The sequence below is a fragment of the Trematomus bernacchii genome, unplaced genomic scaffold (assembly GCF_902827165.1).
Source record: "Trematomus bernacchii unplaced genomic scaffold, fTreBer1.1, whole genome shotgun sequence".
NCBI classification, from domain to species: domain Eukaryota; kingdom Metazoa; phylum Chordata; class Actinopteri; order Perciformes; family Nototheniidae; genus Trematomus; species Trematomus bernacchii.
The window spans coordinates 3,129,060-3,146,596 of record NW_022987710.1 but is presented as its reverse complement, the minus strand read 5'-3'; the positions used below and the strand labels follow the sequence as shown (position 1 = coordinate 3,146,596).

Genomic DNA, 17,537 nt, shown 5'->3' with positions numbered 1-17,537 from the left:
ACTTACATAAAGGGTTACAACACAGTAATTATGTTGATTGTCTTGCCATTGAGATAACTTGAGGTTTTTTCATGTTACCAGTTACAGTTCATGAATCAATCTTTGTTTTACTGGGTCTTACACATGCTGACCATATTTCTCCAGTGCTTCTTGTTAGTTTTGACAGGCTCAGGTTAAGCCAGCACACTGATTCGATCTTCATCCAGAGTCGGGGATAGGAGATTTAGCAGTGACAGCTAAGACCTCTGTGGAAAGCCAATATGTAAAGTATTGAAGTAGCTGTCATATATGTGAACATGTGTCAAGGTTTCATGACTCCTAACGCTGAATTTCTCAAATTCAGAACAACAACTACCGCAGGCTCTCTCCCGTCCAGATGCCTGCAACTTGTTTGTTTAAGAATTGGGATGAAGATAATAAGATAAGGACCTCAAAGAAGTGTTTGCTTAATCTGTGCTGCAAATCCTTGGTACTCACCAACCAGCATATACGGCATACTAATATCTCTGTGATATTGGTCAGTTCCACTTTGAATTGCCACAAAAAAAGACTACAGATATACATACCCCCAAAGAGTCACTCTATAGCAGGGGTCAGCAACCTTTTTGATATGAAGTGCCATTTAAAAAAAACATTAAGATCACTATGACTCGTGCATGCATGCACGTGCACGGTTGTGGCATGACCACCCAAACAGAAAGATATGGACACAAGATGTGTGCAAATGTATTTAGTATCCTATCCATGTGAACATGATTTAAGTGGGGGGGGGGCCTAACCTCCTGTAGGGGGGTCCGGGGGCATGCTCCATATTGAAGTTAAATGCATCAATCTGGTGCACTTTGAGAGCAACATTAAGCTGATCTATACATCTCTCAACACCCATATGAAACAGAACTGTGACCAGATTTCCTTTTTCATATGGATATTTTACAAATCACTCCCTTTTAAAACTGTATTCTTGTTTATTAATAACAACTTTATTTTACTGTCATATAGTATTTTATACCCGTTTACTTTATTCTCTTATTTTTTTATAACTATAATGATCATATAAAGGTAGAGTTGGGAACCGAAACTCGGTTCCAGATGAGAACCGATAAGAAAATGCCAGGTACCCATACAAAATACACAATTTTGGTTCTGCTTAACGGTTCCTAAACGCGGTAGACCCTGTATTCCACCGGGTCCGTCTGCGTCGCGGTGACCCGGTGGAATACAGGGTAAGGGCGGACTGGCCATCTGTGTGTTCTGGAGAATCACAGAACGGCCGGTCGTCAGCGGGCAGTTGACGGCCGGCTCGGTACGCTGACGGCCGGCACCGCCCTTAATTTCTTTAAACGGCATCATGTAAGTTGCGCTGACAGGCAACAGAGGTCCACAGTGGCCCCGCAGCGACGCTCCCCCCGCCCTCCCGTAGACAGTTCACGAGCTCAGTCACTTCATAACACCAAAGATGGATCGCGGTAAACGCTCTAAAGTGAGGCTCCACTACACTAAAACAGAAAAAGACAAGGCACAGTGTAATGCCTGCTAATAGCTTGCCACAGGCATAGCTCAGTTAAAATAAAGCACAGCTATTGTGCAATACATTTGTATTGCATGTATATTTTGTATTTGTAAAAATGTCAGTTAAAGCTTAAAAGAATAAAGATATTTTTGTTATCTAAACGTTTGACCTCTTTCTTTCACAATTTTGGAATCGAAACGGGGTATCGATAAGAACCGGAATCAATAAGCAGAACCGGAATCGGAATCGATACATTTCAAACGATACCCATCCCTATATAAAGGTGTGCCTTTACCTCACTGAGCTGAGGTAATCAGCCTCTCAGTCTGACAGGAGAGAGCTCTCTTCCACCTGGTTGTAGAAAAAGCTCCTTATATTCGTTAGCATAGCTAGCTAACCAGATTCTAACAATCCCAGGTATCTCTCTCTCTCTCTTCTCTCTCTCTCTCTCTCTCTCTCTCTCTCTCTCTCTCTCTCTCTCTCTCTCTCTCTCTCTCTCTCTCAAAATACGCTCGTGCCACACACACAGAGCCGAGTTTGAATGACACACAAAGACCCAGAAGTAGTTGTACTGTAATGTAGCATATTATTTTCGATGGCGTTATTGACTGTATGATCAGTATGACAGATGAACAGATCGCCACTGGGCTTACAACTAAAGACACAGCCACGCAAAAACTGCGGCATGTGTATGGCTCCTTATGGCTACTGCAATTTGTTGAAGTGCTGGAGCGGCGTTCCGGTGCGCTGCGGCAGCACTACACCACGTGATGACACGTTACGCTCGTGTTGTGTTCAAGGAACATGTCCTTGGCCAGGATAAACGTGTTTAATTCTGTTGCGGTCTAGATTTCTTTAATTTTTTGTTTCCTTCTGCGCTGCGTTGCGTGCATGTCTTCCTTCTGCAGGTAACGGGGAGACGCGCTCTGGCGGCGGTCTCGTTCAGGATCCGAAAATACAATTTAAATATTTTGCACACTTAATCCACTTATTCCTAGTGTACCACTGGTTGCGGTACCGCAGGGGTACTCAAATACAAATCTTAAAGGTCCAAAGAAATGTTTCAATAAGACAAAGGTCCGTTTATTACGGTCAAACTTTTAAACAATTGCAACAAGATTCTTAACACGAGGTTTCAAAAACTAAAATAATCTGTATGCAGCAGTTTTCATTGTTATTGTGTCTGTGCTTGATCCCTCAGAGTCGCAGTGTGAGAGCTGCACGTTATGAATAAAGGCAGCTGCACCCTCTTTCATTCAGCATTCCCATTATTGCTTTATAAATGTCTTGCCCCCTTGTGTGTCCACTGAGGTTCGTCAGGCCCTACACATCTTCAACAACCTCTTTGCCTCATCATAAAAACTCACAAACACCAGCAACTGAGCATTGTCAGTGGTGTCAGTGGACTCATCCACAGCTAAGGAAATGCACTGTGCATTTTTTATTCCATCACAAAGCTGATTAATCAAATCACCAGCCAGTATTTATGTTCTTCTGGTTGCTGTGGAATCTGAGAGGGGGATTTGCTTGATTTGACCTGTTATTTCCTCTTTTTGTTTGCCTTCAAACATGGTCTCCATCACTTCAGTCATGCATTCTTTTATACTTCAGTTATTATCCAGTGGAATGTCCTTACCTACTGGCCTAGTGAAATCAAAGTGGTTACTTTTTTTTGGCTGGGCAGTGTAGTTTTACACACCGTCTTATTTGACTTTCTCAGGACTTAAAACTGTTTTTTGGGGGCAGACCCCCACAAAGAATAAAATATATTTACACACGTAAGGTCATCATCTTAACAGTTTTGTATGCTCATCCGTGAGCAGAGCATCAAGTTGACATGTCTATTACAGCTGAATGCGGCGATTACCATTTTGTTCAGCAAAACGCCTCACAAACTTATTAAGATCAACAGCTTTAGTGCGTTTTGATTCAATGCTGAGTACAGTCAAACTTGACAGTCTGTTCTCTGTCATTGTAGACCGCTAATACCTCATTCCTTCAGTACTTGGGTCCGAATGCTTCTCGTTTTGCGCCGTCCTGTTCAAATAAAATCGCCGCCAATCATATTTCCACGCTCGCGCCAGGGCCGGGGGAGGGGTAACAAGACGTGCGTCTTGTGCTGCATTCACTTGCACTCGGACATTAGAGACTTTCTCTCATAAATGTCCGATGAGCCACAACTTTTCTTTCAAAACAAAGCTGCCAACTGGGGTGGCAGCTGGGGTGGCAAGGCCTATTTTTATTTTTATTTTATTTTTAATCCCGGTAGGTGAAACTAGGCTACTAGCTACAGTACAGATGCAACTAGATGAGCTGTTAACTCTCGCTCGGACTTTTTTTTTTTTAAACTCTCGCTCCGATTCAGACAGGTTGAAAGAGACGAGACGCATTTTTCCCACCCGCATTCCGCGAAGACCCGCCCTACTGTGCCTCTGATTCGCAGACTGTTGGTGGGGGGAAAAAACGCTAACAAGATGCTGAATGTGATTGGACCAATGCGTTGACAGACACACACAGACAGTGGAACAGTCGTACATGCAGAGCGCTGTTTGCAGTGGACATAGCGGAGAATTTTGACTCGTTGCGTTGTGGCGATGTCTCACAGATAACACAGATAATACAGATAATACATATGAAAAGTATAATTTGCTCAGAGTCCAGAGACAGTTGTGGTTCGGTCCGGATCCGGACCGGAGTCCGGACTTTGAGGATGCCTGCGGTACCGCATGTCACCAGGGTTGCAGACCCCTGCTCTATAGCCTTAGTGCCATTTTTGAAAGGCCGCTGATTGATTGTGGCTGCATTGTTGGTAGGAAGGGCTAGTATAGTAGTTGATACATTTAAAGAAAAGTTTCATGGCTGATCACTGATCAGATGTCCAACTCCACAAAGTGGCTTTTTATTACTGGTACAGGAATTTACAATCATATTATCTTTCATCATTTTAATTTCAACGATTGAGCGATCAAAAATAATTATATTGGTATTGGAATTTGCTTTTCCAGGACTGGCCAGATGGCACTATATTGGACAGCAGCAGCCAGCTTTAACTTTTTCAGGCTTTACCTGACCTTCTTGTCGACCTTTAAGATTGATTACCTTGCTTTGTTCAAAACAAAGCATGTCCAAGGTAATCAATCTTAAAGGTCACCTATTATGCAAAATCCACTTTTCATGTATTTTATACATCACCATGTGTCCCCTCTGTGTAAAGAGACTCTGAAAGTTTCAGGAAAAAAGATTCTCTCTCTTTTTGTCCTGATCCATTTATATAAAAACCTGTCTGAAAATGAGCTGATCAGATTTTGGCCACTTTATGATGTCATAACGATGTTTTGGCTTGTGTAACAAATTAGCCAATCACCAACCAAGGTACCCCCCCCCCCCCCCTGGCTCCTTATTTTCATCTAAAGTAACAGACAGAGAATCAGCACTTTGGAAACAGGGCTGAAACAGAGGGGATTATGGGATGCTGCAATGATCTATTTGGTATTTCGAGCAAAACACTTCAGAGACATGTTTTGTATATATCTGAGACCTGTAATATATTGATGAAAAACAGTATAATAGGAGACCTTTAATGAAGCACTCCATTATGCAAGGATAATCCCAAATATGTGGTTCAGCTATTGACTGATTACTTGCCGACGATGATTGCCATGAACTATGAAACTCCCTCCTATAGATGTTGAGCTATTTCAGTCTGGACTCATTACTGGAGCTAGTGAAACCACAAACTGTCCTCACATATTCTCATGTCTTTTGGATGTGCAGACTGCATGGTCCTGCAGATACTTTCCCCTCTGCTTGTATCTGCCCTGAGGCAACTCAACGACCTTCAGACACAATCTGATCGGGGGGAGTGACACGAGGAAGGACTTGATTTGGCTTTCAAACTCCCCACTGAACACGTGTAGCTGCTGTCAGATACAAAGCTTTCCTCTGCATGCACTGCAACCCTGGAAGACATTTCCCAGGTTCGGAAATGTGCATATGTGAGAACGCAAACGTCAGAATCATTTAGACCTGACAACAACAGGCTTACCCTGCCAGCTCTTAATCTGTGTTGTGTCCAGTTTAGCCCATACATGAATAAAGCCTCTATCTGTCGGGGCATTCATAGTGAGCGTGTGATGACATTCATATCGCGGCTATCTTCAAAACAGAAAGATAAACAGGCAGAGGAGTTATTTTATTGGACAACATCAATGTCTGACTGGAGAGAAGACAGATTCACAAAGTATTTCGGTAAGGGCAGATGTAAAAATGGTCAGACCAAATCGAGCAGTGTAAAGATCTTTGGTTGTTTATGATCAGAGGTGGTAAGTAACTAAGTACATTTACTCAAATACTGTATTGTACAATTTTGAGATACTATAGTATTTCCATGTTATGCTACTTTGTACTTCTACTCCACTACAGTTCAGAGGTACATGGTGTACTTTGACTCCACTACATGTATTTAATACTGTATAATGAATGATGTGAAATATAATCAAGTGTTAAATCAGACTTTAGTTCCACCTGGAGTAAATTCACAAGCTACCCTGCAGTATACAAAGTCATACAGTCACCAGCTTTGAGAACACTTTCATGATCAATCATTATAAAACATATCATATATATTATTCTGAAATGGGCCAATCTGCACAATGACTACTTTTACTGTCGCTACTTCAACTATATTTTGATGATAATACTTTTGTACTTTTACTTGAATAACATTTTGAAGGCAGGATTTTTACTGTAACAGAGTATTCCTACACTCTGGTACATCTACTTGAACTTAAGTACAAGATCGGAGTACTTCTCCCACCTCTGTTGATGATCTAATTAAAAGCAGGCTATGTCACTGCAGTGTAATCTGCCTCATGTCGTGCCGCCTGCATGCTCTACCAAGGCGATACCCGTCGTATTCCGAGTCAGTGGGAAGGCTTCTAACACCGACATGTTCTGGACTTCATGTGGTAAAGGGAAACTCAGACAGTGTGTGGACCTGATTCCTCAGATATAATCCGGAACGTGTTTGAGAAAACTGCTGAGGTGTTTTCACAGCAGTGACTGACAGGACTTAACATTAGATGTCACATGTGAATGAAGTCTTTGAGTAAAGTATGTTCATATTTGATTTCACTGTTTGGTTAAACCTTCCAGGCCCGGCCAACCCCACTGGGAGTTTTCCTCTGCTTCTCATTTAGCTAAAAAGAACACAAGCTGCCTGACTCACACACGCACAGAAATGTTGGCGTGCACTGGGGGAAATCCTTTGTAGCGCAATGCTGTTTCTCTTTATGGTCACATTGACATAAATCAGGGCTGTCACTAATGGTGGGTTTTGTGTTGGCCATGCTCAGACCCTGACTGTTGCTCATGTCAGCATGATAAGGACACATATGCATTGACAAGTGCAACAAACAGTGGTGTGTGTGGTGGGGGGTAGGGTGAGAACACAGCAGAGTCAAATGTGGTCTAATGATTTGTTTATAACGTTGAATTTATGAGAATTATAGTTAAACATTAGTCAAAGTTTGGGCTGTAAAGCATATGGTCAGCGAGGACAGATGTTCTGTCAAAGAGTTTATTGCCCCGGTGTCTGACCCGCTGGCGGAGCTCTTTACGGGCCCTGTGCTGACAGAGGGCGGGGCTCACAAAGACTACAGGCCAGAGAGGAGGGAGAGGCCAACTGTGTGACAGAAGGACAGTGAGAGAAGAAAGGGAAAGTTGGGAAGTAGCAACAAAGGATACGGAGAGACAGCAAAAGACATACAGTTTGGACTGCCAGCTAAAGCTATGATGATGCTAAAAAAATGACTGAAGTCACAGAGACGAGCAAGGTCTGCATTTGGCTGAAACTGGCAAAGAAATAAGTGAAATAGGGTAAATCTATGGGAAGTTGAAATACTGGAATACACATGCCGCTTTATCATCCTCTGTGATTTATAATGTATGTAATGACAGGAGTGAGTTGTTTTTTACATACATCAGTCAATCCAGTCTTGAAATGATAGTTTGGTTTGTCAACCAGAACTCCTTTTGGTCCTGACGGAAATACATCCACCACATTACATTGTACTCAAATCTGGGATTTTGTAGAGGTATTTCTTTATCTATTCCATGGCAATGTTTTATTTACTATAATGAGCCAGGATATCACAGTCGTTTGGCCCTGTTATATTAGAAATATCCAAAATACTGAATCCAATCTGATTCACTTAAATAACGTTTTAAAATATATATCTGGAACACTGTAATACAGATGTAGATTATTTAGAGTATATGATCAAAGTAAGGTCCTGATTTAAACTATGACATTGAAAATCTTCAATTATTGATATGAAATCTAAGAAAGTTGAACTGGAGATTGTGACATAATCTGCTAAAGAGAAGAGGTTTCGCTCTGTTTGTGTTTTGCAAACTACAGAAGCGCTCAGTCCTCTCTCAGACGGAAGCTTCCTCTAAGACCTTTGGCTGAGTTTAGACAGACACTGCAGAGAGCGCTTTAACAAGACAGCAGACAAATGTTTTCCTGGCCTGTTCTCAAGTGAACCATGTTAACATTAGTCAGTGGTTACCTGATACCAGTTGGTTATTTCAACCTGTGAAAGCCATGGTCAGCACTGGGCTTCTGTTAAAGGGGACCTATCATGCAAAATGCACTTTTGTACATCTTTTATACATGAATATGTGTTCCCGGTGTTCCAGGGAACTCACCAAGTGTCAGAAAACACAACCCTCTCTATTTTCCTCCATACCCAAATCTCTAAAAAAGGGGCTGCAACGGATCTGATAAAAACTGATCCAGATTTGAACACTGTCCTGACGTCAGGACGGTGGTGCTACGGCTATTGGGCCAACTCCACCAATCAGGAGGAGACAGCCACGGCCATTGCCGTTCGAAAGCGCTGGAGACGCTGTAGTACATATGCCAGGCCTGTAAGTGGCGCTGTAGTCTGCCACAAAAGCAGCGAAGAAGACTTGGTTACCATGGTTACCCTTCTGTTTATTCTCCGCTGTGGCTTTTTTTCTCCCTCCCCGAGGCAAGCGTTTGCTCCCGCTGCTTTAATTCAATGCAATCCCTCCCCGTCGAGGCAAGCACTGTAATTCTCTCCGGTTAGTCCACCAGCAGATGACAAACACCCACCTCTCCGCCTCTTCCAAGGAACGAGGGGACCGTGCGGCAGAGTTTCAGTTTCAGTTTCTTTTGCCGGTCAAGATGTCCGTTAAAGTTTAAATCTTCCGGACAAAATTAGAAAAGTGCCAGTCAAAGATCTTCTTTGTTATTTATTGAGCTTTAAAACAAATGAATAACGACTCTATATAATAAAACACGGAGGACGGAGATCTCTTTTTCTCCCCCTCTTCTGACAGCCCAGCAGCTGATCAGAGCACGGCTCACCTCTCCTGCAGGGGGGCGTGGTCAGCAGAATCAGACCCGTAGACAGCAAACAGCACATAGAGCGAAATGAGGCATGGCTAAAATGCATGATCTGTTTGGTATTTTGAAAACAGAAACGTATAAATATACCTTATATAGGTATGGCCCTACAATATATCATTTAAATATAGCATGATAGGTTTCCTTTAAAGTCTGTTCCACCTTCACACACTCTCCTGATGTTTCCTGTAGTCCCACCTTTGTGTTTGGTGTTGAGATAGGAAGGTTCAGTTTTACGAGAGAAACAGAGAGACAGACAGTGTACAACATAATGTCATAACTTTCATTTGGCTTTGTTTGAGGTGTGTTTCAGGACAGAATTGCTAGTGATAATACTCCTTTATTCATCAGACACATCATAATCAGTTCAGACAGTGCAGCCAGTAAAGGACCTTTACACATGTTAGACATACAGTAGTTATAAACCATCCTGGTAGTTAGATTGGATTTGAACATTTAACATTTATGCCAAAAACGTTCTTTGGTTGGAAGACATAGCTCAATATGTATTTTTTTGTAAACAAGTCAACTGCCAAGAAATTGTGAAATATGGTGTCCTCATGACCAAGAATAACTTCTGCAAACACTCCATTCTGGATCACTCGCAGGCCCGTTCAGTCTCCCTAAAGCAGGGGTGTCAAACTCAAATACACAGTGGGCCAAAATAAAAAAATGGGTACTAGTCGAGGGCCGGACTGGTTCAATGTTTCTTGCAAAACTTATTGAAATGAACTTATTGCACATATTAAACCTGGAACTAACAAAGCTTCAATTATTGCCTATAAAAACAACATTAAACATTAAATAATCAGTTGCATTCATTTCTTATGGCTCTATCTGCAGCTAATTTCTTATGATTACATTTTTCCACAGGCCAACAACAGCTTCAAAAAAACAATTTCCCTCAAAGAAAAAACAAACATGCCCTGTTGTCGCAAGAAAGAAAGTGCAGAAGGAAACATCCATGTAAACTCAGTGTGCTGCTCTGTGATGCTAGTTCAAGCCAGATACTTGGCATCTCATCTCGGGTGCAAGTTCATCAATGTTTGGGCTCAGGCTCTGAGCTGAGGAAACCCTCAGGATTGAGTGAAGGTGTGCGTGCAATATACCGGCGGGCCAGATCTAATAGTAATTAGAAATTATCCTGCGGGCCGAAATTAAATCCACCAAGGGCCTGATTTGGCCCCCGGGCCTTGAGTTTGACACATGTGCCCTAAAGCAGGGGTTCCCAACCCCCGGTCCGCGGACCGGTACCGGACCGCGGAGGTGTTACTGCCGGGCCGCGAAATAGCTGTGAGTTGATCGTAATATTTGCAGAATTATAAATATATAAAAATATTTTATCATAATATCTTTTTCAAAAAGTGTTTAATTTTCGCACCTATGCCACCAGTCATATTATTTCATCCAGTAGCTAGTTAATCTTTCACCAGAAAACCGTTGAAAATGGCTTTTATGATGTTCCGAGGGATTCGGCGGCTCAGCCTAAGGTCTCAGCCTCTTGTGCGCACGAGAATGTTACCGGTGCGCCAAGTAGGAAGAGAAGCGCACAGGAGACAACCGTTTAATTGCAGACTGTTATGTTTATGTGGGGAAATGGTGGTGCATACATTATTTGAGATATATTTCAAACTCGGACTTCATTTTAAGGACATGTCGGCCAGGGGTGTAGAGCTATTTGTTTAAGCACCGGATTGGCAAAACAGGAGAGTAAACCAGTCTGCCTTGATCTATGAATTCATGTCCGGGACTCTCACGGTATCTGCTGCCCGCAGCTGTTTTATAGAAGGAAACCCTCCTTCACTTCATGAAATGGCTGCAGCATCAGGAGGCAGCGGGACGTACTCGGTAAAGAGCTGTGCCTTTTTACGCACCGCCTTCGCTGTGTTTAACTTCATCAGAACAGCTTAAGAGTGACTGCAGGCTGCTACGTGTTAACCACACACACCTCTACAGTACACACACCTCTACACACATCGAACTGCCCGATTACTCCCCCTTTTATTAGTTTTATGAAGGAGATGTCCAGTCAGTCACCAAGGCGCATGATGTGTGTGTGTATGTGCTCTGCTCAGCTCAGCTCTGTGTGTTCGGTGTGTTTGTGTCTGTCCGACACCGGCATATATGCGGCTGTTCGCAAAATAAATTAGTTTAATCTTAATCTCGATGTAGTGCTAAATGCTGTCGGGAGTGCACCGGAACGAACGACACTATCATAATATCTTCTGAAAACAAATGCCAGTGTCACACACACACACACACACACACACACACACACACACACACACACACACACACACACACACACACACACACACAGGCGACCGGACATCTCCTTCATAATGCGGCTTCTCCTCGTTTTCCCAGCATTCACTGGATTATCCGTAAATCATACAAACAAAACCAAAACATGATTTATCTGTTTTCCCGTTTTGGTTTAAAAACTGAATAACGTCGGTTTTTTGGTTTTCCGAAAAACCAAAAAACAACACCGGTTCTTTTTTAAACTTTGTTAATATGTTTTGGATGCATATTGTTCTAGTATTTGTTCAGGCTGTTACATACAAGTAGCCTCTGTTGCTACCTGCTGGTGGTGAGTAAATATTAAAATCAGTTCAAATTGACAACCGGTCCGCGATTTTTTTTTAATGTATCTACCGGTCCTTGGCACAATAAAGGTTGGGAACCCCTGCCCTAAAGGATCTACAGCCCGGGCTCCAAGAGTTCTTTAGATATGTGAGTTTTCTGTTTATGCTATTGTTGAGCTCCACCCATCCACACAGTGTTCGTCCACACAGGCACAAACAGTCAACCTAACTCCAGCATGATATTGAACTGCTTGCTGTCACTGCTGAAAGCTTGGGTAAAGAATGTGTAATATCAGGGCCCCTTCCACACCACTCCATACAGCTCATCCTCTCAAAGTGTTCAGGTGATCCTCAGGCATGCAACATATCAACTATTTGTGGCAAAAGACTATCAACTGGGCAAAAGGTGCAACAGCAGTTATTTATTACATCAACCCCAGTTACATCCAATCTCATCACAATCACTCCTGTTCCATTGGCAGATCTACCTAAGACTTTGCGATCAGCACTCCTTAAGATCACTTGTAAACAAATCCTTTTTATGTAGTGATTTTATCTTTTCAAATTATTTAGATCTCCTCATGATTACAGAATCCTGGCTGACACAAAGCACCATTATAAAAGGCAAATCTCCTTGTCTGTGCATAATTATGTATAGACCACCTACATTTAATCCCAATTGTATTAATGAATTTGCAGAATTGCTATCATTATCACTGCTGAGACGTCATGTCGTGTCACGTGACTTGAATTTTGAATTGAGCCGTCCCTTATAGATTCTATCTCTTTGCATATGCACACACACACAATTTTGAAATGCGCCGTCCCTTTTACTATCTCTTTACGTCTCCCTGCCGACAGGGACACCCCTCCAGGCATGGTCCTTGGAAGATGCGGCGGTGTTTTTTTTCGTCAAAAGAACGCGCTTTGCTGGCGGCGAAAATAATCCCACCAGACTCCTTTGCCCCTCCAAACAGAGGGATGTCCTTGTCCTTTTTCCTTTTCGTCATTTCAAGCGATAAAAACTCTCGATCTTCTGTGTGTGTGTGTGTGTGTGTGTGTGTGTGTGTGTGTGTGTGTGTGTGTGTGTGTGTGTGTGTGTGTGTGTGTGTGTGTGTGTGTGTGTGTGTGTGTGTGTGTGTGTGTGTGTGTGTGTGTGTGTGTGTGTGTGTGTGTGTGTGTGTGTGTGTGTGTGTGTGTGTGTGTGTGTGTGTGTTTTAATAGGACATCAACATGAAAAGTGAGCAGTTTGTTCATCTTCATTATACATGCCTTTATAGATGCTTAAATAAATGCATAGACTAAAATATTTAACTGAAATGTAATTATATCAATTATATATTTGTTATTATCAAAATATGAAGGGTAATAATAGATTATGGGTAGTGGTGGTCTAATGGATAGTGAGGTGGGCTGAAGATCGGAATGTTGTGAGTTCAAATCCCACCTGGAACACCACCACTAGGTGCCCTTGAGTAAGGCACTTAGCCCTGAGTTACTCCAGGGAGAATGTCCCTGTAATTGGTCATTGTAAGTCGCTTTGGATAAAAGTGTCAGCTAAATGAAATGTAATGTAATGATTATGACAGAAAACAAGAATCAAAGGAAACCACTGTCTTTGTAACTTAAAGTCTCCTCAGGTCATAGTACAGCACAGCAAAGAGGCTTTTCCTGGCACAAAAGTAAAATGAATAACAAAAAAAGGACAGTAAAACATGGGAATCGGCAAATTTGTAACTCTAAACATCGGCTGAAGAATTTGACAGCGGTGCATTCCTATTATCGTAATGATGTACGGGCCATGATGTAAGCAGGCAGTCAGCAGGACCAAGCTAAGCCAGTGTGAGAAACATCTACACATTATCTCTGGGTCCGAAACACGTAGTGTGATAAAAAACATGTTTTCAAATGATTTAAAGGTCCCATGTCACGGCCATTTCTACTGATCATAATTCTATTGTTGAGGTCTACTAGAATAGATTTATATTGTGCAATTTTCCAAACTCACATTGGTTTCTCATACAGCATCTCTGTATAGCATGTGTATTCACTCTCTGTCCTAAACGGCTTGTTGGAGCTCCTGCCCCCCCCTCCCTGTGAGCCCAGTGTGCTCTGATTGGTCAGCTCGCCCACTCTGTTCTGATGAGTCCACCACCGTTACAGTGGAACATCAGATTGATTATGTGTTACAATGGCGTTAGCAACCAGAAAATGACACCAGTAATGACAAACAGATGAGAATGCTGCCTGGGGTCTGGGTGCCGTGTTGGCGGGACGTTGCCAGCTAGTAACCTAGCAACCAAGCTAGCGGCAGTCAGAAATTAGGTATCTTCGAATCTACTTGCAAATAAATATGGGGAAGTGTAAGTTCAACCGTATTTGGTTGGAAAACATCGAATTTAGTGCTTGGTTGAAACCAGTGGAGGGGAATGTGTTTGAAGCCAGCTGCACCTTTTGCAAAAAAAATTAGCGTTTGTTTTGCTAATGCAGCGTTAGCTAGTGCAGCTACTCCCGCAACAACACCGGGGGTCCTCCGGGCGACGTTTGAGTCTACGTCAACCCTAAAAGCGGAGGTGGTGTGGACGCTAAATACCGTAGCTAAACACCAATCATACAACAGCATGAAGACAGCAGAGCTCTGACTATAGCTCTTGTCACTCACACACACACACACACACACACACACACACACACACACATACATACATACATACATACATACACACACACACACACACACACACACACACACACACACACACACACACACACACACACACACACACACACACACTTTTTGTCTAACACAGTTCTGTGTACTGTTATGCTGTTATGTTATGTCATCGTTCTTATGTTGAACATGAATACATTTACTTTGTAAGTCATTATGGGACGTATTTCTTCTTTCCTAGCAATTTTCCTTCATACTTTCTTGCCGTGAAATAGGTCTTGAATTCTATTCAAAGTGGTCTTAAAAAGGTCTTAAAAAGTCTTAAATTTGAGTTGGTGAAACCTGCAGGAACCCTGTGTTTATTTCTTGTCTTTTAATTTGTATTGTACAATGCCATGTCTTTTTATGCTGCTGCAACACTAACATTTCCCAAATTGGGATCAATAAAGTTCTATCTTATCTTATCTCTTATCTTATCTAGATGTGTTTTTTATATGTTTTTATATATCTGATACCCATAATATATGCCTAAAAGTAGCATGATGGGAGATCTTTAATGGAAGTATGGGTCATGGTACTGTTAAATTGTTCTGACACAAACTACACCTGTGTACTGGTAGTGGGTTGGATCCACATTACTAACAGAGAGGAGGCCCCTGTTTCAGAGCTTCCCCTCCATCCAGCTGCTCTGTTTCCTTTCCTTTTCCTCTGGTTCCCTGTGAGTGGTTCCCACAGATCCTGATCTCCTCTGGAACTTCCTCTGCCTCTTGAGGGAGGGGGGAAACAGGAAGGAGCTCAACTTCTCTTGACCCAGAGCTAGAGGCAAACTTCACCACAGACACAGACGGGATCTTTCTCAAACTGTCGGCCACAGATCCAGGAGGAGAAACTTAGTCTACATCACAAATATGTTTCATCATGATACACCAAATAATAGGACTATATGTTGCAAATGATAACCTGAATACTGGTATAAAAAGTAAACGTTTAAATAAAAAGTATTCAATTGTGAAAATACAAGTAAAAATGAAGATCAACTGGCTTAATATGTAGAGAATATTCTCACATTTTGATGATAAAAGATTAGGAATTAAAGTAAACAATAAACAGATAATTGATTTCCTTTCAATCAATTGTTCCACTATTTGTGCAGCTGCCATCAGAACACTGCCAGCTGTTCGTTACTGCAGCTGACCTTACAGTGTGGAACACTCACAAGTTGTTCCTGTTGAAAGATTTAACAGCACAGGTAGATAGGTAGGTCATGGTTCTTACGGTCATTAAAAACCTGGAAAAGTCATGGAAATTCAAAATGCTAATTCCAGGCCCTGGAAAAGTTATGGAAAACAATATTTTTCCCAAAGTTTTGGAAAAGTCATGGAAATGTAACTAAAGTTGCATCGAATATAATTTATATATTTATCTAATCGCCAAAATAGTAATACTATAATGATAATACATACTGTATCATACAGTATAGTAATGAAACGTAAAATGGCATTTAACTGTCGAGCTATTTTGCTGGTGAGACATTTTAGTTGCTTTAGCGTGTAGAAGCTAGTAAGCCTACTATTTGATTTGTTTTAGATAGGCACAACATGTTTCAGACCTTATTTTCCTGTTCCATGTTAAAATAAACCATTTTCAGTGATACCGCTGAGAAAGAGTAATGTTTTTGGTCATGGAAAACTAGGTAAAGGTCATGGAGAAGTCATGGAGAAGTCATTGAAAATCATTGGTGAAAAACTGTATGAACCCTGGTAGGTAGGTAGATAGATAGATAGATAGATAGGTACGTACTTTATTGATCCCAAGTAAGTGCATGTGGTGTTAGACCCCTCCAGGAGGGAGAGTGACTGATGAGGGGCAGCAGAGATGAGGGGGACCAAGAGAGGATCAGGTGTGCAGGAAGTGTCACATTTTCATTTCCTCACAGGGATAATTACTGTGTGTGTGTGTGTGTGTGTGTGTGTGTGTGTGTGTGTGTGTGTGTGTGTGTGTGTGTGTGTGTGTGTGTGTGTGGTGTGTGGTGTGTGTGTGTGTGTGTGTGTGTGTGTGTGTGTGTGTGTGTGTGTGTGGTGTGTGTGTGTGTGTGTGTGTGTGTGTGTGTGTGTGTGTCAGTTGTTGTTGCTCTGTAGCTGAAACTCTTCTTCTTGGTTCTCTGTGTGCAGGCTGATCAGTGACTGGAGAGGATGATGCTCTGCTGAATCCCCCCCTCCTTTATCCTCCACACCACCACCTCCATCATGAACCACACCCCCAGCCCCCACCTGTCGGAGGGTGGGAAGTCTTCCGGAGGGGGCCTGCTGTGCAGCCTGGGTCTGGGATCCGACCGGGGCATCCGCTCCCCGGACAGCCTGGCCCACACCCCCAGCCCCACCGGAGAAACCCCGAGCTCTAGCCCCCCCCTGCTGCTGTCGCCCGGGCTGGGTGGCTTTGGGCTGGTGTCCCTGGGGGCCATGGGCGAGGGGGCCGACTGGGAGAGCAGGGAGGAGCTGAGGCTCCGGGAGCTGGAGGAGGCTCGGGCCAGAGCGGCACAGATGGAGAAGACCATGAGGTGGTGGTCCGACTGCACCGCCAACTGGAGGGAGAAGTGGAGCAAGGTGGGGGGAGGGGCTGCTCAAGCCAGGAGAGAGAGGCTGCATGCCTAACAATGCTCTGATCATTTTTATGTTTTTGTGCACACAGTGAGATCATTCATGTCCAAAATGTGCATTTTACCAAGCAGGTTTTATTCAGATTTCACTCAATGAATGAACTTCATTGCAATGGATTGGCTGGGGAATTAGAAAGCTAATGCTCCAGATTATCTGTCATTTAAAACTTAAACAAACTGCACTTATTTGATTGTAAAATACCTTGGTTGGTGATTGGCTAATGGTTACACAACCCAAAAAACATTGTGACATCACAAAGTGACCAAAATCCGATCAGCTGATTTTCAGACAGGTTTGTATATAAATGGATCAGGACAAAAAGAGAGGGGGTCTTTGTTCCTGAAACTTTCAGAATCTCTTTACACAGAGGGGACACATGTTGATGTAGAAAATACATGATTTTGCATAATAGGTGACCTTTAAATCTCCAGTAAAAGCTTGTAGGTAGATTATTTTCACAAAATAATCTCTTATGCATGACATATATGAGCTGGGTCATGTTAAGCTGCCTTCTACAAATGATGGTCATATACATTTCATCTGCATTAGGAGGGAAACATCATCCCACTTGAATTTTCATGATGTCATGAAATGTTTTATGATGTGACATCTCAAAGCATTTGGTTGAGAAAAGAGTAGAAATTCAAAATAAATAAAAAATCAACTCTGGCTTGAA

At 42.4% G+C, this 17,537-nt stretch overlaps 1 protein-coding gene across 1 annotated transcript in view; it reads left to right on the top strand.

Annotated features, from left to right (window-relative positions):
- Positions 1-17,537, top strand: part of ccdc102a (coiled-coil domain containing 102A) — a 68,170-nt gene that overhangs the window by 24,694 nt on the left and 25,939 nt on the right. Inside the window, exon 2 of the mRNA XM_034140946.1 lies at positions 16,376-16,807. Coding sequence (XP_033996837.1) covers positions 16,451-16,807 — 357 coding nt within the window. The 5' untranslated portion in view covers positions 16,376-16,450. The remainder of the gene's footprint in view (positions 1-16,375; positions 16,808-17,537) is intronic.